Raw genomic sequence first — 25870 nt, 5'->3', positions numbered from 1 at the left:
GTTGAAAGTTACAACACCTCTGATTTTTCCTCTCAGGGCGCAGGCAGAACACGACAGAGCTCTTCTCCTCCTCGGAGCACACACACACAGACAGAGCCAGTTGCTCTGCTCTGCTGACTTTCATTTCACTTAGATTCCCGCTAAACTGCGACGAGATTTGTTTGCTGAAATGTCAGACTGTTGAAAGCCCCCGCCTCTCACTGCTGCTGTGTGCTGCTGCTGCTGCGGGTGCATGAGCGAGCAGACTCTCCCGTTTGACTGGCCGAGAGAAAGTGCTTCCAAGTCGGACTGATAGCCACGGAAATGTCAGACTGTGCACAGAGAGCCCAGCTGCTGCTGCGCGCGCATGAGGTTTTACAGTACGACTCTCTCCCGCCTGCCTGGGCTGGAGAAAGTGCTTACAACTCGGACTGATAATATAAACATCATCATTCGAGCTTATCCAGGTAATATATTAATAAAGTAGTGACACATTCAGCGGGAAACTAACTATAATTAAGACATGTGCCAACTTTGACGACGTTTGGTTCAGTATTTTAAGAGCAAACTTCAATAGGAATAGGCTTGGCGTTCTGAGGAGCCGAAAGGGTACAGGGGGGGTAGGGGAGTAATTATCTTGAAATCCCATAGTCTTTGGGTCACCGTGACGTCACGACGTGTCAAATATCCCATTAATTTGAGAGAAAAAAAAAAAGCAGTGTTCGACCCTAAGAGGGCGCTTATGCCAGGTATGCTGCTGAAAAATGATACAAATGGTAAAATGGCAACAGTTTGGTGTCAAATGTGGAAATTTTGACCAGAATTCTTCACACATCACCCCCAAAGTCATATATATTGGTTAAAAGCTGAAAAAAAGTGTTTTGGAGGTAAGTCCTCCTTTAATCTAGAAGAAAATAATTGTTTGGGACAACCCTAAAGCAGAATGGACTGTCTAGTTTTCTTACAGGAGGACAGTTTTCCCCAAGAGCAGAATCAGCAGCAGACTGAGTGGCTTCACTCTCACAGAGGAGCTTCCATTTCCTTCTCCAGAGTCACGTGTCCCCTCTGTTGTCACCGGCGGATCTGCAAAAGAAACAGGGTGTGGATGAATGGTCAGTGATCAGCACAGAGCTGTGTGGACATGTCACATCCACTGGTCACTCTTCGTAGGAATATACAGACTGTTGGACTCTCTCCACACATTCAAATTCAATTCTTTATAAGCTTCATCATATTTTCTTTATATATTAGGCCGACTCCGCGGCCAAAATTAATCTTCAATACCCCCACCCCCTCCATCACATTTGAATGTGTCCAGTTCAAGCATTTTGTGTGGTGACAGAAAACATGTTCACCAGGGGCCAGTTGCACCAAGTGGTCTTAACTATGCCTGGTCGTAACTCCTACGTCGGTCTTAGTTAAGACCAGTCTTTAGAGTGGATTTACGCCTGTTGCACCGACAGGGTTTATGTCTGGTCTTAACTACGCTGGTCGTAGCAATGCGCGTCCATGTGAATTGCCGGGGAATGCCCCCTGATTAGCCCAAAAATGTGCCTCGCACCGTCACCCACTACTGTATGTGCGTCACTACACCCTCCCTCCTCCCACCCCCCTCCTCCTGTGGAAGCCCCGGGGGAAAATGGCGGCGGCGATTAGTGCCAGGCAGTCTGAATGAAATTGAATGTAACGTTCCCAATTCTATGTATTAAATTCAAAAAAACGACCCTCAACATTTGAGAAGGCTAAGCCACACAACTAGTTCGTTATAATCTAACGTCATGCTTCGAAGACAACTTTACGACGATGAGGACGGTAAGGACTCAATCACATCAGGTCTCCGCTGAGACTACCTCGGAGATCTCTGTTACAGGCAGGCACTTTACCCCTCCTCCTGACCAGGCGTAAGAGTTATGCCTGGGCGTAGTGAAAAGAAGGCTTAATCGTAAAGTTAGTTGGTGCAACTGGCCCCAGAGGAACTGCTAAGAAAAGGTAGGCTGAAAACTACTTCCCCAAGTGTGCTCACCACAGTCACAGTCACTTTTCTTAACCCTTCCTGTTAACTGTGGGTGAGAGATCTTCACAACAGAGGTGGGACCAAGTCATTGTTTTGCAAGTCACAAGTCAGTCACAAGTCTTTGCACCCAAGTCTCGAGTCAAGTCACAAGTCAAGACAGGCAAGTCTCGAGTCAAGTCCCAAGTCAAGACAGGCAAGTCTCAAGTCAAGTCCCAAGTCAAAACAGGCAAGTCTCGAGTCAAGTCACAAGTCAAGACAGGCAAGTCTCGAGTCAAGTCCCAAGTCAAGACAGGCAAGTCTCAAGTCAAGTCCCAAATCAAGACAGGCAAGTCTCGAGTCAAGTCACAAGTCAAGACAGGCAAGTCTCGAGTCAAGTCACAAGTCAAGACAGGCAAGTCTCGAGTCAAGTCCCAAGTCAAGATTCAAGATTCAAGATTTTTATTGTCACTCCATGGTACAAGTATCACGTGTGAAATTCTTGTGCTGTGGACTCCATTTACAACATAGTACAAATGTAACAGGGCATATGAGTGCAAAAAAACAACAATAGACACAACAAGCAATAAGGCAGTATAGTGATAGGACAGTCAGAGACAGTGGCATATTCACTGCACATAGGTGCACATGTCGTGTGCATACTTTAAACGTGCTTAAACATTTTAAATTCGGCGTATTTGACATACAGGTGCCAATAGCATATTCCTTATTAAACATACAATTAAACTCTGCGTTTTAAATTCGGCGTATTTGACATACAGGTGCAAATAGCATATTCCTTATTAAACATACAATTAAACATTAGACATATGTAGTGGTAGCAGCTACGGTACGTTACAGTACGGCTACTGCACTATTTTTGTATGTTAAGGAGTCTCGTGGCCTGCGGGAAGAAACTGTTCCTCAAGCGATTTGTGCGTGCTTTTGGGACCCTGTATCTTCTCCCTGAGGGTAGCAGGGAGAACAGGCTGTTGTGGGGATGGTTTGTGTCTTTGATGATCTTCAGGGACCTCCTGAGGCACCGCTGTTTATACAGTTCATGCAGATCTGGCAACTCACATCCTGTTACGTGCTGGGCCGCGCGTCTCACTCTCCGTAGCGCCCTGCGGTCCATGGTGGTACAGGTGAAGCAGCCAGTCAGCAGGCTTTCAATGGTGCCTCTGTAGAAGTCCATAAGGATTTCTGGCCTTAGCCCAAATTTCTTCAGGCGCCTGAGTCCGTGTATTCGCTGTTGGGCCTTTTTGACAACAGTGGCGGTGTGGCCGGCCCAAGTCAGGTCCTGGTGGATGTTGACTCCCAGGTACTTGAAGCTGTCCACCCTTTCCACCACTGTGCCGTTGATGGTGATTGGGGGGTGTGTGCCCCCCCCCCCTCCTGTAGTCTACAATGATCTCCTTGGTCTTGGAGACGTTCAGAGAGAGGTGGTTGTCCTGGCACCATTGTTCCAGGGCCCCCACCTCCTCTCTGTAGGCCGTCTCGTCGCCCCCCGAGATCAGCCCCACGACCGCTGTGTCGTCTGCAAACTTCACGATGGTGTTCGAAGTTTGAGTCGCCACGCAGTCGTGGGTGTAGAGGTCGTACCAGAAGGGGCTGGAGACGCACCCCTGGGGCGCTCCTATGCTGATGGTCAGTGGTGAGGAGGTGAGGTTGCCCACCCTCACCATCTGGCGGCGGTCTGTCAGGAAATCCAGGATCCAGTCGCACATTGCTGTGTTTAGTCCCAGATCCCTGAGCTTGCGTACCAGCCTGGAGGGCACTATGGTGTTGAATGCTGAGCTATAGTCCACGAACAGCATTCTTACATAGGTGTCCTTCCCCTCCAGGTGGGACAGGGCGGTGTGGAGCACGTGTGCTACTGCATCCGCTGTGCTCCTGTTGGGGCGGTATGCAAATTGTAGTGGGTCGTGGTCCGGGGGGAGTGTGGGGCGGATCTTTGATATGACCAGCTTCTCAAGACAGGCAAGTCTTGAGTCAAGTCACAAGTCAACACTCACAAGTCCCAAGTCAAGACAGGCAAGTCTCGAGTCAAGTCACAAGTCAACACTCACAAGTCCCAAGTCAAGTCGAAGTCATAAACATTTAGTTTCGAGTCTTAAACAAGTCTCTTCACCAAATGCAATGGTATTTTAACAAGAGTCATGAATGCTTTTTTAGTTTAGTTAGTAACAAGTTGGTTGACATTACACTTTCATCGTTTCATACTATCAGTCATGTTTTATGTTTAAATGAAATAAAAAGATTAATGTAAAAAAATATAGCTACATGTATAATGCACACTGTAGCTAAAAAACAGAAAGAAAAGCATCTCACGGATGAGACGACTTTTACTGCAGCACTGAAACATACTTCACTTTACTGAACCAGTGTCAAGTCAGTCAGAATGTAAGTAGGTCATCCCCTTGAGCTCTTTCAAAATAAAACCCTTGTAACGTTAACATTCATTTTAATTTTGAGTAATGCTTTACAGCCACAGTTTAATGCCATTCTGTAATCTTAATATCCACATTTTGATACAAGGTTTGCTGCTTCGTTTGTTGAAACACTCCTTTCTCCTCCAACGTGCATCAGTGAGGCTTTTTACTTAAATTACATTATTTTGAAAGTTTTACCCGGAAGTTTAAATTTTCTTTTGGCTAGCCTGATGCTGTGTCTGGCAGACGTGGGAGAACGAAGGGAGGGGGAAAGAGAGCCCCCGAAGCCGCGGAGAAACTGAACGGGTCTACAAAACCAGGATCATCGCAAAACCGGTTTTATTCTTATGCAAATTACCAGATGCATGTAAACACAATGGGCAATTATCGAGGTAAGAGAGGTGAAAAGTTGACTCCCGCGACGTTCACTGTAGCCTACGTTCATGAATGACTCCCTCCGTGAGGTCTGTATTGATTGTCCCATCTTGTGAACGGCAGGCTTGCTGTAGCGATATTAGTGTCTTTAAAAATATATATATAATCTTTGGGTTTGGAGGAAGGTATCAAGTCTTTTCAAATCAAAAGGCTCAAGTCCAAGTCAAGTCATGAGTCATTGGTGTTCAAGTCCAAGTCGAGTTGCAAGTCTTTGTTGATTTTGTCAAGTCGAGTCTAAAGTCATCAAATTTGTGCCAAGTCATGTGACTCGAGTCCACACCTCTGCTTCACAATTTAAAGATCTCCATCTCTCACCCTGTCGCTAACTGTAGACTTAGGGTGAGAGATCGTTTTCACAACTTAACACGTTGACTGCCACTGACGTATATATACGTCAAAAAAAATCCAGCGGTTCACTGCCATTGACGTATTAACACATTAAGTGCCATAGACGACCTAACTCGTCTTACATAATCCAGCGCTTGAGTGCCAAGGACGAGCTAACTCGTCTTACATAAACATTTTTTTTTTTTGACGGTGGGACATCAATCAACCCCTTTTACATCTTCGAGATAACTATTGGAGCAAGAGAATGTGTGTAATCTATTTTACCGACCACTAAGTGGCGACAGAGACAGAGAGAAGCCACAGCCACGGGACCCGTGGACCAAAAGCAGCCGCCTCCCGCGGAAATGGCTTGGCGATTTTACAGTCAGAAACGAAGGAGCCTCATTCTCATACTGTAGGCGGGGACGCTTCGCGCTGCTGCGGTGGGGGTTTCCAGAAATGGACTGGGTGAGCAGCATAAAGCCTAGAGTCGCACGGGGCTTAATCGGGGCTCTCAAACCCAAGAGACAGTGAGACCTATCCACACTCGCTGCCAGGGAGAGGCTGCTCAACTCGCTGGAAACTCCCAGCAGCACAGACGGAGGGAGGAGCCCGGAGACACACACACAGAACGGACAGAGATCCCCTCCCCCCAGAGCCGCGGAGCAACGCGCGAACACACACACACACACACACACACACACACACACACACACACACACACACACACACACACACAATACAGTATACAGACTCGCCCAAAGGCACCCACAATCACAGGCAGGTGACTGTTCTGCTGAGTTTCACAAAACTGCGATTATCTCAGCTTGCTGTCTCATACGCTAAAACCATGCTGTACTCAACGGCTAATATCTACATAACTACTAACTCTGCAAACTAACTCTTTTAGACAGAGAAAGCACACATTATATTAGTTATTTTTAGATGATTGGTGTTCACGAAGTCTTAACAGAAAACCGATCCTCGGCTGTTGTAAAATGAGCCAGAATCCTCAAAAAAAAACCTGGCACAACTTACCCACAGGATTGAAAAAATGGCTGGCACTCAATGTGTTAATACGTCAAAAAAATAGTTTTTTTTTTTTGACGGTGCTACGTGGATCAATGCCCCCCGCGTCTCCTATGGAGATATTGGAAGTATTGAATGTGTATAATCTATTTTACCGACCAGCTAGGTGGCGACGGTCCTCTCCCGACAGAGATAAAGTCAACCAAAAGCAGCCGCCTCCCGCGGCTGCTTCCTCCATTCACAAGGAAATGGCTTGGCGATTTTACAGTCAGAAACGAACGAGCCTCATTCTCATACTGTAGGCGGGGACGCTTTCGCGCTGCTGCGGTGGGGGGTTCCAGAAATGGACTGTGTGGGCAGCATAAAGCCTAGAGTCGCACGGGGCTTCATCGGGGCTCTCAAACCCAAGAGACGAGTGAGACCTATCCACACTCGCTGCCAGGGAGGGAGGCTGCTCAAACTCGCTGCCAGGGAGGGACGCTGCTCAAACTCCCAGCAGCAGAGCACTCGCTTGTGACCAACGCAGGCTGAAAGCCACTAGACACGCCCACGGAGGGAGGAGTTGAAGGAGAGGGCGTTCGGAACTATATTGTTTGGATGTCTGATCTCTCACTGATGCCAAAAATAAATGGTTAAAGTGACTGTTCTGCCTGTTTGATTGAATTTCACAAAACTGCGATTATCTCAGCTTCCTGTCTCAGACGCTAAAACCATGCTGTACTCAACGGCTAATATCTACATAACTACTAACTCTACAAACTAACTCTTTTAGACAGAGAAAGCACACATTCTATTAGTACTTTTGTGAACTTTGTGTTGACAAACTCCAAGCAGAAAAGAATCCTCGGCTCTTGTAAAATGAGCCAGAATCCTCAAAAAAACGGCTTGGCAAAAGCTACCTACAGCAAAAAAAAAACGGCTGGCAGTCAATGTGTTAAGAGTGAAAAACGAACTGCTCGAGTTGACGCTTCTTGAAATGTTTTCTCTTTGAACTGGACGTGCGGTTTGTGATGCTTATAACAACCATAATAACAGATAGCCTATGCATTGCAATATATTCAGTTGGCCGCGCTATCTGATGATGGTCTTAAAAAATAAATGATAGAGCAGTAAGAATTTGGTGGCTTAAACCAGTGGTTCTCAAATGGGGGTCCGGGGACCCCCAGGGGTCCTTGAGGGGGTTCTAGGGGGTCAACAGCCAAAAGGGGGGTAATTTACTTTAGCTATAATTCCATTCATACATAACACAATGACCGTCTAAAGTTTCAAACTTTTAAATTTCATAACAAATCAGCCATACGACTTTGCAACCTTCATTGAAATGTGGGCCCAAGTGAGGAGAAACTTTTGTACACTGCAACCTATGGCCAATTATGAAGTCTAAAGACTGCAAAACTGCAAAAACTGTAAAACTAATTAAACCCTACTCCTCCCACATTTTTTCTTTCAACGACACCAAACTTCAGCATCTGCATCGTTAAGACTGTCCTACACAAAAAAATCAGACAATCGCCATCCTGGGAAAACACACACACACACACACACACACACACACACACACACACATACACACACACACGTCATCAGTGATGTCACTTCAGCAATTGTGCATTGTAACATCATGATGATGTCATCAGTGTTGCGACATCACTGATGTCATCAGTGCCCAGAGATTAGGGCTGTCACTTTTTATTCTAAATTCGAATTTAACTTCGAATGTGGGGGAGGAGGGCATATTCGAATGTATAATTGACCTGTCGATTTTTTTTTATTTTTTTTTATTAACCAAAATTAACCAACTGCTGCTTGCTGGTAATGTTAATCCCATGTCAGAAAAAGTCTCCAGATTTGTCGCGTTAGTCTCTTCTGAGAAAGATTGTCTCCAGGGTCTGAAAAGTTGTCTCGAGTTGGATGCAGCCAAGTTTCTGAGGCAGTGTTGTGACTGTGAGCGTCCAAGCTAACACGTCGGGCCGATGCCCGGTGGCCTGGCCTGCAAAAAAAAAAAAAAAATTACGACTTACAATATCACAATTTGTCAACAGTACAGAAAACCACTATGCAACACAATCAATGACAGCTAAGATATTTTGATAGACTAGCACCATGTAGGAAGTAGTTTGAGAAGGAATAAGTAACATGTAGCATTAGTAGTTTTTTTTTTTATTTTTTAGAGATGTTAGTTCAAGAAGGGCCCAGGTGTAGCCTGAAAAGGTGAGTGTTTAGTCTCCGCCGAAAGATTGGCAGTGATTCGGCCATTCTGACCGGAGCTCATTCCACCATTGAGGGGCCAGGGACGAGAAGAGTCGCGATCGGGACGCGTGACTTTTGAGCCCACGTAGCGGGTGGAGGAGCGAGGCGATCTGGACGGGTGGAAGAGCGGAGGGAGCGATGAGAAGTTTGGAACTTGACCATGGACTGCAGATATGAAGGGGCTGTCATGTGGACTGCCCTGTAGGCCAGTACCAGTGTCTTGAATTTGATGCGAGCCGAGATGGGAAGCCAGTGAAGGTCACGGAAGAGGGGAGTGACATGAGAGAATTTTGGTTGGTTGAACACCAAATGGGCTGCAGCGTTCTGGATGAGCTGAAGCGGTCGGATGGCTGCAGCAGGAAGCCCACCCAGCCAGACACTTCCACAAGTCACTTGTCCTCAGGAAATAGTAATCCAGTTCCTGAACTCTTGACGCCGTGTAAATTTCAGCCGGTAGATTGCTCCTGACATACAGTAGCCTACACAGACAACCAGTCGCCTCCCCGTGCAAGACGAACGAGCGACCCAGGCTTCCCTCTCTCATAGCCGGGTGAATCTCTTTCTCACACCGGTGTTACGGTAAAAGCCGTGCCCACGGGCGAGTTAGATGGGGAAACAAAATCATTATGGGGTTCATAGTTGAGTGTAACACCGCCAGTATCCGCCATCAAAGGCATTTATTCGGGTCAGGAGCCATGAAGATGACTTAATTTACAAAAATGCCATTTCCTCCGCTTTCTGGTCAGACAGAGACCGCTGTTAAAGTGTAACTAACCCCCAAAACACTTTTTTTTCAGCTTTTAACCAATATATATGACTTTGGGGGTGATGTGTGAAGAATTCTGGTCAAAATTTCCACATTTGACACCAAACTGTTGCCATTTTACCATTTGTATCATTTTTCAGCAGCATACCTGGCATAAGCGCCCTCTAAGGGTGGAACACTGCTTTTTTTTTTGCCCTCAAATGAATGGGAGATTTGGTACAACCTGACGTCAGGTTGTCCCCAAAGACTATGGGATTTCACAATAGTTACTCCCCTACTCTCCCTGTACCCTTTCGGCTCCTCACAACTCCAAGCCTATTCCCATGATGTCACTTGACCTGTTAACACGTTCACTGCCAATGACGTGTTGATACGTCAAAAAAGAATCCAACGGTTGACTGCCAATGACGTGTCAATACGTCAAAAAAAAAAAAAAAAAAATTTGACGGTGGGACGTTGATCTAACCCTTTTACATCTCTTATATAAATATTGAAGCCACCGAACATGTACAACCCATTCCACCGACCCACTAAGTGGCGACAGTGCTCTCCATTCTAGAAAAAGCCGAGCCAAAACTGCAGGGGAACGCGCAATGAAACCATTCTCATACTGTAAAATGGATTGGCGAAAACGCTTTCGCTTTCGCGCTGATTGCTGGCGGTGGGGGATTGCAAATTTGCATAATAGATTATGGGTGCAACACACTTTGAAACACGCAGCATAAATAAGACCAGAATCGCAAAAGAAACCCCGTTTCTTGGGGTTTCTCAACCGAAACCCCAAGAAACGAGCGAGCCCATCCAGACTTGCCCAGCGGCCGCCAGCAGACAGGAGCAGCAGCAAAGCAGCAGCAGAAACGAGCTTGTGACACGCCCGCTGCAGCCAAGAAGAACACACACGGAGGGAGGAGTTTGAAGTAGAGGGGGGTTTCCTGCTGTTATGGAGGAAATTACTGTTCAAAACTATTGTTTAGATGTCTGACGTCTTACTGATGCCAAAAATGAATGGTTAAAGTGACTGTTCTATCGAATTTCACAAAAAGCTATTTATCTCAGCTTAAATTTTCAGACGCTGAAACCATGCTGTATTCAAGTGCTAATGCCTACATAACTACTAACTCTACAAACTAACTCTTTTAGACAGAGAAAGCACACATTCTATTAGTTCTTTTGATATATTCTATATATTCTATTCTATATATTCTATATTATCTTTTGATATTTTTTAAAATCTTAGCAGAAAAGAATCCTCGGGTCTTAACAGATGAGCCAGAATCCTCAAAAAAAACCTCTGGCAGAAGCTACCTACAGTAAAAAAAAAATGGCTGGCAGTGAATGTGTTAATCACCTGTAAATTGATTACAATCGCCTGTTATTTTCCTACCAACTCCTATGTAACACAATACTATCAATAAACGCCACTATAATCATAAAAGGAAGGACATGGCATTGTGTTGCTGTAAAATCATTCCCAACCTTTTAGAAAACTCCAAAACAGCAACTTTTCAGGAAGTTTGCTCTTAAAATACTGAACCAAACGTCGTCGAAGTTGGCACATGTCTTAATTATAGTTAGTTTCCCGCTGAATGTGTCATTACTTTATTAATATCTTACCTGGATAAGCTCAAGTGATGATGTTTATATTATCAGTCCGAGTTGGAAGCACTCTCTCACGGCCAGTCAGGCGGGAGAGAGTCGTACTGTATCCTCATGCACGAGCCCCAAGCGGGGGCGCGCGCAGCAGCAGCGGTGCTCTGCCTCAAGCGGGGGCTTTTGCATGGGGATGAGAAGTTCAGTCTGACATTTCCGCAAACAAATCTCATCGCAGTTTAGCGCACATGTAAAATATAACGCTATACTACGACGTGACAACGTGACAAAGCTTCTCTAAACACATCGGCTACTATAATATCGTCACTGTGCAATGAAAGCAACACTTTTCAGGAAATGAAGTCAGCAGAGCGACTGGGGACTGGCACAGCAGCACACTCTCTGTCTGTGTGTGTGCGCTCCTCAGCGCTGGGCTGAGGAATGCGCGGAATGGGTTTGATCAGGCAAGTGAAGTAGGTAGGCATTACATTATTAATATCTTACCTGAATAAGCTCAAATGCTGTTACAGGATTATCACACCGAGTCTGGAGTACTTTCTGCCGGCCAGGCAGCAGCTCGTAGGCACCCTGCCTTTTAGAGCTGCTGTGCTCCAGGCAGCGGGGACGCGCGGGCGGAGCTCTTCACATGGAGGTCTGACACCGCCCTGCGCTGCAGTAACTTTTAACAAGAATTACGAAAAGCCCATAAACGAAAATTTAAAACGGATTTGTCCAGCAAAAAGATATGCCCTCCTGTGTGCCAAGTCTTCTGCTGTCAAATGTTAGATCTCTGGTTCACAAAAGAGATGAACTTGCCACACATGTGTCTAACAAACAGAGCAGCATTGTCTGTGTCACAGAAACTTGGGGCACAAAATTCATACCAAATGAACTATTCCACATTGACGGTTATCAGATGTTCAGGAAGGACAGATCTTCTGGTAGAAAGGGGGGAGGGATTGTAATGCAAGTGTCAGAAGACATTCATGCCAACCAACTAAAAGAACTGGAAGACGACTCATTAGAGACTCTGTGGATTAAGCTGAGGCCTTGTAGGCTACCTAGGCAAACCCCCTATATGGTTGTTGGTCTGATATACCATCCGCCCTCTGAGAACAATGCAGATGGTCAAAATAAACTGGTTGACCATCTAATTAGATCTGTTGACACAATCCTCCAAAAGCAACCACAAGTGGGCATAATTCTCTGTGGTGATTTCAATCGCCTCAACATCCTCCCCCTTCAACGTGCTTTTCCTTCCATGAAACAGCTTGTAAAAGAGCACACCAGGGGGGATGCAACTCTGGACCTTGTGATATCCAACATGGGTCAGTTTTACAGCAGGCCAGAAGTATCAGCTCCAGTGGGAACCAGTGACCATGCCTGTGTCTCGATGATGCCCAAAGGTGACACCTGCAGGCCAAAAATTGAGTTTGTATATACAAGGACAGTGAACTCCACCACTAAGGCAGCACTGGGACTCTGCATGGCCATGACTGACTGGAACCATGTGCTCTCAGCTGAGGGGATGGATAACAAAACTGAGGCCCTCAACACTACCATCACCACCATGCTAGACACATGCATGCCAAAAAGGAGAGAGAGGGTCAGAAAAACAGACAAGCCATGGATGACAGAAAAGGTCAAGTCAATAATTCTAAAGAGACAGGAGCACTTCCACAAACATGGCAGGACCAAGAAGTGGAAGACACTCAGGAACCAGGCACAGAAGCTTGTTAAGCAAGCAAAGGATTCATACTATACAAGACACATTCAGCAGTTGAAAAATGAAAACCCTAGAAAATGGTGGAACTTCGTCAACATGGAGCTGGGAAGGAAGCAGAAGGGCTCAGCTCATGTAAGAATAGAGGGCGTTTCAGATGGGGATGTAGCCATGGAGCTTAACACTTTCTTTGCAGGTGCTTGGTGTGAAAGCAACTCACTGAGTATTCTCCCCCTCCCAGGACCAACAAACAACAATGAGCTGTGCTCTGTTGGAGAGGTCAAGTCATTACTCAAAAACATAAATGGCAGAAAAGCAGCCGGGCCCGATAACATTCCCTCGTGGCTTTTAAAAGAACATGCTGAAGAATTAGCACCAATCATCACACATCTTTTCAACCACTCGTTCTCAGAGGGCAAACTCCCAACCATCTGGAAAAGTGCAAATGTGGTGCCCATTCCTAAAGAGGCTGGCGCTAATCAGTTAAACCAGTTCAGACCAATATCCCTAATAAGTGTCATAGCTAAACTTATGGAAAAGTGCATGCTCAAATGAACCAGTGATCACATCCTCTCAGTGGTGAAGGACCAATTTGCCTACCAAAAGAAGTCTTCCACGACAATTGCCCTGGTCAAAGCCTACCAGTCCTGGCTTACTGCGCTAGACTCTCGTGATGGCACAGTGATCCGGGTGTTATTGGCTGATATGAGCAAGGCCTTTGATAGAGTCAACCATGCAACACTGATGCAGCGTTTTTGTGAGGTCATCTCAGACCCCCGGGACATTGCATGGACCCTCAACTATCTCCACGGCAGGACACAACGAGTAGTTGTGCCAGTATAGTAGCCAGTGGACTCACATAACATCTGGAGTCCCTCAAGGAGGTGTGTGGTCTCCATTCCTATTCCTGCTCTACATGAGTTCTAGGAACACTCTCTTTGATGACTCAGTATCGGTGGGTTATGCAGATGACATCAGTCTCTCAAGATGCCTGGCTACCAGGTCTCTGCCATCAGATCTGACTATGCAACTGGAAGCCCAGCATCTGGATGAATGGGCTCTGCAAAATGACATGATCCTAAATGGGAAGAAGAGCTATGAGGTGCGGATCACCTGTGTGAGAAAAGCCCCTGTGATAACACCATTACATCTGGCTGGAGAGGCAGTGCCTGTGGTTCCATCTGCTCGCTACCTAGGCTGGCAGGTAGATTCCTCTCTTTCTCACTCTCACCAAGTCCAGGACATGGTGCTCAAGGCATCAAAGCATCTCTATCTGCTGAGAGTGCTGGCCAGAACAAGCATGTCAGTCGATGACCTCCTACTGATATACTTTGCCCTTATCAGATCAGTGCTGGAGTATGGACATGTCCTCCTGGTTGGATGCAGCAAAGGACAGGAGGAGGAGTTAGAGCGAGTGCAACGTAGGGCACTTAAGATCATCTCCAGACGTGGCACGCGGCCGCTCCCCCACCTCCCATCTGTAAAGAATCGTAGGGAGGAAGCTGCAATCACTTTACTAAAAGAGATGATGAGTCCATCCCATCCACTACATGATCTTCTCCCTCCAACCAGACTGCAATGTACTGGGAGGCACATGAGAAACAGCACCGCCCTCTCCATGCCGCCTGCCAGGACACAGCGCCTCCAGCAGTCCTTCCTGCACACTGCAGTCAGACTCTATAATGATAAAGAAGTGAAAACTGTCTGACCGTCACCATCTCCATGTTGAGGCTTGATATGTGAATCACTTACTTAGTTAAATTGTTTATCCTTGTTTAGTTTTCAGCCTACAGTATGTACACTTTGTCAATTTTTTATCTTTGTTGTTAAGAAGAGTGCATTTCAGACCTGTCTCTGCAAAACTCTTCAATAAATTAATTGAATTGAAAATCATGGCGCGGTTTATCGAAAGTTGGGCGAGGGAATGACGTGGAGAAATCTCGCATTGTGATTACATAAACTGAGAGCGGGGCATTTGTCCGTGCTGTGTGCTGCGGTAACGAGCCTCGCTTCGCGTCACTAGTCTCTTTTAACGTAAGTTTAGACAAGCCACGCACACACATATGGGAGAAAAATAATTAAATTTCTAGTTCGCCACTGAATGGCCAAATTGATATAACTTTCAACCATTTTCAGAAACGCTGTTTCCATACAGGCCACCAGCGTTGGCTAGTTGTTGATATTTATAAAGATATTGCAGCTCTCAAATAAATTATTTTCGAGGCGGTGGGCAAAATGTAATGGCGTCGATTTCCGAAAAAAAATCCTGACTTGAACACAGCCAAAGAGTATAGTATAGACAAGAGCATTATGTTATTTCTTGGTTTTTTCCATAGGTATTTTCAAATCACTGTTCTGATACATATCTGGGGGGTTAGTCCCCCTTTAAAGAACGGATGATGGTAGAATCAAACTTATTTTTATTATGAAAGTCGAGGCTCTCTTCTTTATTTTGGGATATTCAGTCTTTACGTAGTCATAGAAGAAAATATTCTGTGGGTCTTGGAAAATTAATAAAAATGATCAAAAACCCTGGTGGTGGCTAGTGACAGTGGCAATATATATATATATATATATATATATATAAGTTATATATATAGTTATTTTTGCTCAAAGTGAAATGTTTTATGGTCACTCATGATTCAGTAGGTCACGGGTTGGCTTGGTTCCAGCCTTAAAACTCATTACGGTATTTAAGGTTTTTTGAAATGTCTATAGAGAAAATTAAACTCACTTCAGTGGCAGGAAATGTCAAATGACCGTTGAGCTCTATTGCTTTAGTCTTGGCTGATGCATCATTGATTTCACTCTTTACAAAATGTACAGGAAGTCGCTTTGGATAAAAGCATTTGCTAAATAACTTAACTTGACATAATGAGCTCAGCGGGCTAACGTGAAATCAGCCGTCTACAACAAGAACATACGCTCTGTTCTTCTTCATCCTGCCCGACTCCATGTGGCGTTTAACGGTGAAACAGCCCTGAAGAGGCCCAGTCACTTTGAAGACTGAGGTGAGGCTGGGTGTGTGTGTGGATCTGTGCCCAGTGTGCGTGAAAAATCATTCCTGGAGCTGTAACGTTAAGTGATACGTGGTCAAGAGTAGAGATGCAGATGATTCATCCAGTTAAACGTTTAAACGCCCACTCCTTCACTAGTCGGCATGAGAAATACTAGTCGGTTAAACAAATAATTAAATTATAATCATAAACAATGCGGGCAGGAGCTGTTGCGTCTTTACTAACCACCAGTCACTACGGTGGCCCCCCTCTTCTAATGCCTAGATGTAAGCAAAGCAGGCAGCATGTGTTAGTGGGAGTGGAGCATTGGCTGTAACGTTTTCTGATGTGCAATGTTCATAAACAGTGCAAGATGATTTGAATATTGACGATTATGACGAACGTAATTAACTCATTGAGTGCCAAGGATGAGTATGTTCGTCAATTCGTTTAGTAACGTAGAGTGCCAAGGACGAGTATGTTCGTCAATTGCGTTTTTTGACGGTGGGACGTGGATCAAAGCCAGATCCATCTCCTGTGAAAGTATGGTGGACACAGACCCAGACAGCAGGCTTGATGCACAGAGACAGGCAAACAAGCTAGAATATCTGATGCCCACCAGCAGTAAATCAAGACCAGCAAGAAGGTGTAGGGTCTGCGCACGCAGGGGCCAGCGCTGCTGGTTGCAGCTAAAAAATATTATTTGGCCAAACAAAATTCCTTTGTTTTCACTGTTTTATTGAAGGAAATTATTTTTGAGGTGTCATTACATCAGAAAATATTAGCTTCAGAGTCAATGATGTGCTTGAAATGCTTAATTTCACAAAAGGCTGAATATCTCAGATTCTAAATTGAAACGTGTGTTTTTGCTGAAATCAACCTATCTTCTCCGGCTGATAACTAAAGAACAGAAAATTATATCAATAAACTTTTTTTTGCAGATGATAGAAGAGAGTCTCATCATTCTTTGTGCGTGTTCGGTGTTTACATAGTAATATCACACAATATTCTGTGGGCCTCGAGAAATCACTGAAAACGCTCTGAAACTCTGGCACTGGGAGCGTCCGTTCTCCAAAAGTGGCTGGCACACAATGAGTTAATGGTTTCAAATGGCTCTTAACACATTCACTGCCAACAGTTTTTTTTTACTGTAGGTAGCTTCTGCCAAGGGTTTTTTTGAGGATTCTGGCTCATCTTTCAAGAGCCGAGGACAGTGAACGTGTTAAAGACACGCAATGTTTTTTTCAGACAGTGTTTTAACCTTAGATTAAATTGTGCTCAGTTTTGGCTGTTTTCTAACTGTTTTCTTACTTATAGACTAGTTGACTAGTCTAAGTAAAAAAGAATAGACTAGTCTTCAGGGAAATTAGTCGCCACCTGCATCCCTAGACATCCCTAGGCTTTTTGGGGTGAGTCATGCATTCATTCATTCTTTCATTCATTCAGTCAGGAACGGATAGGATATCATCAGTGATGATGTCATTAGTGATGTTGTCATCAGTGATGTCATCAGTGATGACAACATACCAAATATTTTGGTGGTTTCATCCAGAGCTGTATAATAGAATAGAAGAGTTGCAACATCTCCACTCACTCCAATGGACCAGTGTTTTACCTCACAAAAGTTCCAGGAAGTAAGCTTCTGGGATAAGCAGCACTGTCGAGTTGCAGAAAAATGGACCGTTTGTGATGTACTTTGAAAGGGACGGATGTTTAAAGAATCAAATTGCCTTGGCGATGGTTCTGTTCCAGTGTTACACAGCTGAACATCTGCCAGAGATTGGAGATATTGAAAACATCTTTAAACCTGCCAAACTTGGGCTGTTGAAAGATGTACCGTAGTTTCCTTGAATGGGCTTGAGTTGCATGAGGTCGCCTGGTTGCTACATATAGCATGTGGTTTGCAGGGAGAATAGCGAACAACTTGCACACGCCTCCCACTGTGCCAATGCCTGCTGTTAATTGATTAATTAATTGATTTGCAGAGTGAATAGAATACATCAGTTTTTGTGCACGTTACTAATAAAAAAACACAAGAACCCACTGCTACAAACCTATGACGCTGAGTGTGACTTGGTGTTCGAAGTCGCCAAACGGTATGATGCAGCTGTATGTTCCACTGTCCATCAGCTGGACCTTCTGCAGAATGATGGAGAAGTTCCCCTGGCTGTACAGCTCAGGGAAACTGTGGGTTCGATTCCTGAAGCGAACATCCTGTTCAGAAACGTCCGGTTTATTGCCGACAGTATCGTAGACATTGAGGTCGTCTTTGTCCCGCCAGTAGAAGGTGGCGCCCTTGTCAGGCTGACTGGTGGTGCAGGGTAACAGGACATCTTCTCCTCTGAAACCGCTGATCATCATCTCCTGGCCAGAAGCTACAAGATAACAACAAAATTTGGTTTTATTTACTCCCCATTAAAAGGTCCATTTCATAAGATTTGGGAAGAAATAAATTGTGCATTAAAAGTCGAGTCTGCACATCGCATAGAAGATTTACATTTGGTCATGGCGACCTTGTGACATCATCAGTGACATCACAATTGTTTGAGTGACCATCACTGATGACATCGAGTGCTCGAGTGACATCATTACTGACCAAAATCATCACAACAAATGTGGGACCAAAAACGTGTCACAAATCTCACAATGTGGGACCAAAATCACAGACAGACGCCACTTCGGCATGTATGATGATGATGATGATTTAAATGCTTGAGTACTCTCCTTCTATGAACGCTAAAGAAATCTACGCCTCGGTGAGTGACAGCAGGGACGAGGAAGATTTTGCTGCTTGACACATTCCAACAACCTTTCTGTCAGAAGACAACAGTTGCACAGAAAGATGCCAGGCTCTTCACCGAGAAGCTGGTGAATTTGGTCACATTTCAGGGTATATGCAGCAATTAAATTCAATATTTTTTAAGACCTTTTTCAAGACCCTTCCAATATATTTCAAGACCTCAGCGCCACTTTGAGCTGTAACCGGTTACATCAGCGACACACCCTTAACTAACACTTACTATACATTGAGTTTGAGATTGCAAAACTAAACGGTCTTAATTTTCTATAACTTCTATGGAGCACTGTACCAATACAACAGAAATCAGATAGGCTGGGAGGGAATAAGAGAATACATTGAGTGACAGGCTCACTCATGCACACTAGGGGTGGGAATCACCAGATGCCCACGATACGATACTAAAACAATACTTGAGTCACGATACGATAGTATTGCGATATCGCCGATATTGCGATATATTGATTATTGCGATATATTGATTATTGCGATATTTCATTCTATGTATTGCGATTTCTTACTTTTTCAACTGCAAATGATGTCCCCAAAGGAAAACTTTGTCAACATCTGTTTTACTGTATATAAAGAACAATTTTCCAGTCTGTACATCTGACTTCAACCATTTTATTGCAGCAACATTGTCAAGTAGACAGACCAACAACTTTCATAAAGTCATGTCATAGTTGCATGCACCTGACAAACTGAACTGTTTGTTACAGCCTACTTACAGTCCACCTTAACTGGATGTGTGTGTGGACTACTGTACTTAGGTAGTTTTTGAACAATGCAACTTCACTTCACTTGCACAAAACATCTTGTGCAGCCCATTCAGTAACTGGGGAATTTGTAAATGACTGTTATGACAAAACTGTTACTGTTAAAACAAAATGAAAATATGCTACTGTTTGTTTACTGCTGGCCTTGGAACTAAAGTTTATAGTAGCCCGGTGGCCTGGCATGGCCTGCAAAAAAAAAAAAAAATGCAATATCGATACTTGGCGTCCAAATATCGATACAATATCGTCAGGGAAAATATCACGATACTATGGTGTATCGATTTCTTCCCCCACCGCTAATGCACACAGCAGTGTTCATTTCCCGCAGTATTTGGAGAGATCATGGTGGGTGGACCTTGGACCCTCTAGGGGGGCGACGCCCCCGGAAGAAAATGTAATACATTTTAAAGTAAAATGCATGAATGTGGTGAACTTTGAGAGCAAAATGAAAAGGCTATAGATCTATGAAGAACGACAAACATCACATCAATATCCTCTTTACTGTGCTGTGGCTTTACAATGATGAACAATATCTCCCTACATACAATTTATATTCTGCATACAGGTCACTCACTATATGATATAATACTGTTTTCTTAAATACAATGGCCCATCTATACCAACATCACTTCCAGGGAGAAGTTCCTCAGGAAAAATTGCTTTGAAAACTTCTGAAATTCGTTCATTGGAGGTGTGAGAGTGGTGTTTTACAACACCAGCGCAGCGCTAGTGTTGTCAGCAGAAGTTGAAGCGGCAGCCGACCTAACGTTAGCAGTACTAGCTTCAGCTGTCGTTCGTACTGGGTGGTCTAACGTTAGCAGTACTAGCTTCAGCTGTTGTACTGGGTGGTCTAACGTTAGCAGTACTAGCTTCAGCTGTTGTACTGGGTGGTCTAACGTTAGCAGTACTAGAATGCGGCTGCTAGAGTTCTAACAAGAACCAAGAAAGCTGAACACATTACACCAGTTCTCAAATCCCTGCATTGGCTGCCAGTAAATCTTAGAATAGACTTTAAAATTCTGCTAATAGTTTACAAATCTCTCAACGGGTCAGGCCCACACTACATCTCTGAAATGCTTCTACACTATGAACCATCCAGATCCCTGAGATCTTCAGGCACTGGTCTACTAATGGTCCCGAGGACCAAATCAAAACATGGTGAAGCCGCGTTCTCCCACTATGCCTCTCATAACTGGAACAAACTCCCTGAACACATTAGATCTGCCCCTACTCTGCCTATTTTTAAATCCAAGCTAAAGACCTTTATGTTTACTCTTGCTTTTAACTGCTACTAAACTAGTAGCCTCTACTAACTACTAGCCTCTCTCGGCCTGTAATTTAAAAAAAAAAAAAAAAAAAAAAAAAAAGATTCCTGTACATTTCCAACAAATGGACTGTGCATGTAATAATAATACTGAAGAATGCCTTGTAACTTATTTAAAACATAAATAATGTTTCATGTTTGTTAATTTGAGTATATATTTTAACTAAAACTGTCGGCTGTGTTTTTTATGTGTTTTTTATATGTGCATTGCTTTGCTGCTTGTTTTTTCGATTATTTTTTTGTAAAGCACCTTGAATTGCCTTTGTGTATGAAAGGTGCTATATAAATAAAATTTGACTTGACTTGACTACTAGCTTCAGCTGTTGTACTGGGTGGTCTAACGTTAGCAGTACTAGCTTCAGCTGTCGTACTGGGTGGTCTAACGTTAGCAGTACTAGCTTCAGCTGTCGTACTGGGTGGTCTAACGTTAGCAGTACTAGCTTCAGCTGTTGTACTGGGTGGTCTAACGTTAGCAGTACTAGCTGCAGCTGTCATACTGGGTGGTCTAACGTTAGCAGTACTAGCTTCAGCTGTTGTACTGGGTGGTCTAACGTTAGCAGTACTAGCTTCAGCTGTCATACTGGGTGGTCTAACGTTAGCAGTACTAGCTTCAGCTGTTTTACTGGGTGGTCTAACGTTAGCAGTACTAGCTTCAGCTGTCATACTGGGTGGTCTAACGTTAGCAGTACTAGCTTCAGCTGTCGTACTGGGTGGTCTAACGTTAGCAGTACTAGCTTCAGCTGTTGTACTGGGTGGTCTAACGTTAGCAGTACTAGCTTCAGCTGTCATACTGGGTGGCTAACGTTAGCAGTACTAGCTTCAGCTGTCATACTGGGTGGTCTAACGTTAGCAGTACTAGCTTCAGCTGTCATACTGGGTGGTCTAACGTTAGCAGTACTAGCTTCAGCTGTCGTACTGGGTGGTCTAACGTTAGCAGTACTAGCTTCAGCTGTCATACTGGGTGGTCTAACGTTAGCAGTACTAGCTTCAGCTGTCGTACTGGGTGGTCTAACGTTAGCAGTACTAGCTTCAGCTGTCGTACCGGGTGGTCTAACGTTAGCAGTACTAGCTTCAGCTGTCGTACCGGGTGGTCTAACGTTAGCAGTACTAGCTTCAGCTGTCATACTGGGTGGTCTAATGTTGGCCGGGGAAGGTGTAGCACAGAAGGTGTAGCACAGAAAAGCGCGATGGACAACCGCTGTCTGTGCTGCAGCGGATTTGTGGCTAGCGCCTTGCATATGGGACAGAGAGCATTGATCCCCATCGAAGCTACGCTTATTTTCTTTTCACGCAGCGAACAATACGCCTCCCGGTCATTCCCAGTGACGGGCTTCAGCCATGGTTTGAACTCAGTGTGCTCCAACCATGACTCAACAAAGTTACATTTCCCCATTCCGTTTGCAGCCAGCACACGGAAGAAAACACAAGCGCTACTCGCGCCCTTAGCATCCGGGTTGAAGTTATGCATTAACGTGAGTGTTTCCGGGTTGTAGTTTTTTGTTGCGCTGATGTAAGGCCCAAAATAAATGAATTCACGTAAAATTTTAACAAAATCTTTGGACAAATATGCTATTCGCATCGAAAAAAATTAATTTAGAACGTCTTGAATTTGAAATGGACTTAAGACTTTTTAAGACTTTGAGGGTCTTAATTTTACCTAAATTTATTTATCAACTTTTAATACTTTTCAAGACCCCTCGGATACCCTGCATTTTCAACACAGATTTGAGACAAAGAAGATACAGGCGAGGGACATCATAGCCATGGATGAAACTGCGGTGTGGATTGACCAGTGGGCAAAGAAGCTCTGCCACTTTCCCAGGAAGATGCGGAAGTCTTTGTTTAAACTGTAATTCCTTGAATCGCCACTTGAGGGAGGGCTCAGAAGTCCCATTGTTCCTGTTAAAATGCTCCACTTTGTAACAGTAATTAAAGGCCGGCTTTCCTGATTTTCAAACAGATTTTTGTCATTACAATGTCAGTAGTTGGATTAGATAAGCAGCCTTTACCTCCCCTCACTCAACCCTCCTGGCTGATCTCCCTTATCTTTCACATATTTAGTACACCGCTCTGACGCGTTTTACGTCACGACCGCGTCAGAGCGGTGTACCACACTTGCGGAAGATGAGCAGCTTTAAACTACAAGTCTTGTGTGGGTGTGCCGCCATGGTCCCGCCTCTAGAGGGCCTCCACGCCCCTCCACAGCTCCAAAACCAAAACAGTGGGCAGCCATCTTTTTCCACCACACAGCTAACGTTAGCTCCCCTAGCTCCTTGCAAAGAACCATGGCTAGAAGAAATATTTCTGGTGAAATTGAAGAGTTTGATATGGATGAAGACGATTTCCAAAGTGTGCTAATAAACTCTGACATTCAGGGCTACCGAATGCCATATGAGCCAGACTCCAGTGCAGAGGAATTGCGTAATTGTATGGAAGGAGAGGCAGTTGAACAGGCCGCTGGCGACGAACCAGAGGCCGAGGCCCCGAGGCTCGCTGTGCGGGGAGACATTCTGCATCGTGCCGCTGCTGCAAATGTGCTCCGATGGATCGCTCTGCTACAGCGAGAGGCCAATTACTTCTTGAAGAAGTCGCTGAATATACCGAGGAACGAGGCCAAGGCCAGCAGCGTCGAGTAAGTAATAGCAGAACGTGTAACAATACGTAACTATACTGTTTTGGTGTTAGAAGAGTTGCATCTGTGAATAAATTAAATAATTATGTGATGATGTTTTTCATAGCGATACAACCATACATGTAACAATAACAATACGTTACTATACTGTGTTGGTGTCTGTGTAACGTTAGTCCTGATAGCTTGCAGTAGATTATGATGATAACCAATCGTTTTTTGCATCCTACTATTTAGCAGAACATTTGTATGTAACGTCAAACGTTACACTGAAAATAGGCATGCCGTTCGTTCTAATGTTTTTTCTGTTTGTTTTTATGCTGACAGTGTCGCCTGATAGCCTATTCTACACGGCGAGAGAGGGAGGCATCGTCCTATTGTTTTGCCAGCGTGTGCTGTGCAGGCGATCTGTGTACCCTTCACCTGATGGATAATACCGTGGCTTCCAGCAAACAATCCATGACACAGAAGAACTATTTGAACTCTTAAAATTAGGCATACATTTTTCATTATCTGTAGGCTACATCTTGGACAATGCAGATTAGAACTCTTTGAACTATGCTTTTTGAACATCCATTTGTCATTGTACATAGTGTTTACATATTGTCAGAACTTGTATTACAATTTCAAATATATGTTGCTTGTAGTTTGGTTATTTGCCTCTATGGGGTTGTAAAAGCTGCAGCCAGGTTGATATTTACATTAGATGCAGTAGATTAGAGGTATTTGGGCAGTTATTGCTGGCATCTATTCATTCTGCACCCGCATCAATACTTACTACTGTGTTAACCAAAGAAATGCAAACTTTTTACTGTTGCAAAAATAAAGTGCACATGGGATGCAGAGCTGTTGATTTTCACACCAACCTATAAAATGTCTTCATTCCATAAATTTGTAATAGAAATCCTACTGCATTTTTTAAGACAGTGGTTCTCAAACTTTTCATGTCAAGGACCCCTAAACGGTGCCAAATTAGACCATTGACCCTCATTTGATAAGATTATGTCCGAGAGCACCCCATCTGATAAGATTTTTGCTTTAGATGTTTTATTACAGAAAGTGTAGGAAACCCATGACCAAAATAGCCACATTCTGTCAATGTGTTACTTATGGATTGAATTCACATCTGAATGAAAACATATTTGAATGATTTCAAATCCTTGACTTGCTGTGGTAAGTGATGGATGAAAAAATATATATCTATATATATAACTTTATAATTCACAAATTGAAATTGACGATATATGCCAAGTCCTGGAAAGTGAAAATGTAGACAGCGAGGGGAGGCTGGCCAGCGATGATGGTGAAATGACAAGACAGGTAAAATCAAGCATTATTCTTCTTCTTGATGGTGAAATGACGCGTGATTTCTAACCCCACTTAGGATAAGCAATAACCACGCCCTGTGGCGCCGGGATTGGCCAGGAGCAACACTGGAGGGCACGCAGCCCAGCGATTTCATGAACCAACTGAATAGCTCTTGAGAACGGACAGCAATTTCGAGAGCGGACATTGAGAGCGGACATTGAAATGAATTAATTATGGTCAAGCATAATAATTGTAATCTACACAATGTACACAATCTACAAAAACATGCAATAATATAAACAGTGTTGTGTTCACGTTCATAGCTCATATAATATAATGTATCATATCGTTAATTTCAAGCTCAATTCTTACCCAGAGAAAAGGTACAGCACTGAAAATGTAACAAGCAATAGTTTTTTAAACATCTTTATTTTAAAAGATGAAAAACCCCAGGTGCTTTAGTCCCAAGCTTCAATGCTCCTGGCCAATCCCAGCGCAACAGGGCGTGGTTTTTGCTTATCCTATGTGGGGTTAGAAATCACGCTGAAATGACAAGACAGGTAAAATCAAGCATTATTCTTCTTCTTGATGGTGAAATGACAAGACAGGTAAAATCAAGCATTATTCTTCTTCTTGATGGTGAAATGACTCTTCTTCTTCTTCTTCTTGATGGTGAAATGACTCTTCTTCTTCTTCTTGATGGTGAAATGACTCTTCTTCTTCTTCTTGATGGTGAAATGACTCTTCTTCTTCTTCTTGATGGTGAAATGACTCTTCTTCTTGATGGTGAAATGACTCTTCTTCTTCTTCTTGATGGTGAAATGACTCTTCTTCTTCTTCTTCTTGATGGTGAAATGACTCTTCTTCTTCTTCTTGATGGTGAAATGACTCTTCTTCTTCTTCTTGATGGTGAAATGACTCTTCTTCTTCTTCTTCTTCTTCTTCTTCTTCTTCTTCTTCTTCTTCTTCTTCTTCTATTGTTTTATGGCGGTTGGTAATCAGCTTTTTGTGCATTACCGCCACCTACAGGAGTTTGCCCCCAGGGCCTGCGGGCTGGGCGTGGACTGGAAAACCATGAGCCCAGTGCATTGTGGGAAGTGGAGGATTTCTGCCTCCCGCAACCGCCCCTCCCCTCCCCCACCCCACCCCACAGAGTGGGTTTTGTTTGATTTCTCGGTGTAGAAACGACCAATTTTAAAAATTTCAACGGATTCCAACTCCATAGGTGCATTACATTTAATAGATCTTCATATTCACCACGGTAAAGCCATCCTTTAAGCATCTTTACAGCCTGGGCCTTAACACGATTTTGGTCTATATAGCTAATTTCACCTTCATAACAACTGGGCCATTTTTTATATAACTCGCCCGTTTGGCGTAAGATAGATGATAGGAAAGGGGGTGATTGACAGATCGCCTGTCCAGTGATCCCGCAGCTTGCCGATCACGGACCAATAGCAGGCGGAGCTGCGGCTCTGGGAAACCCCCATCTAATGTGAGCTGCGCAAGGACTCAACCC

The 25870-nt window shown here is 44.1% G+C and overlaps 1 protein-coding gene across 2 annotated transcripts in view; it reads right to left on the bottom strand.

Annotated features, from left to right (window-relative positions):
* Positions 1-884: 884 nt before the first annotated feature.
* LOC310772373 (T-cell surface glycoprotein CD4-like) overlaps positions 885-25870 on the bottom strand; it is a 45245-nt gene continuing 20259 nt past the window's right edge. For both annotated transcript variants that reach the window (XM_083632159.1, XM_083632158.1), the window contains exons 3-4: positions 17572-17892; positions 885-1062 (exon numbers count right to left, since the gene is read on the bottom strand). In XM_083632159.1, the coding sequence (XP_083488285.1) occupies positions 941-1062; positions 17572-17892 (443 nt within the window). In that variant the 3' untranslated portion in view covers positions 885-940. The remainder of the gene's footprint in view (positions 1063-17571; positions 17893-25870) is intronic.

Source organism: Poromitra crassiceps, assembly GCF_964638095.1.
Source record: "Poromitra crassiceps genome assembly, chromosome: 2".
NCBI lineage: Eukaryota > Metazoa > Chordata > Actinopteri > Beryciformes > Melamphaidae > Poromitra > Poromitra crassiceps.
This window is presented reverse-complemented; position numbering and strand designations above follow the sequence as displayed.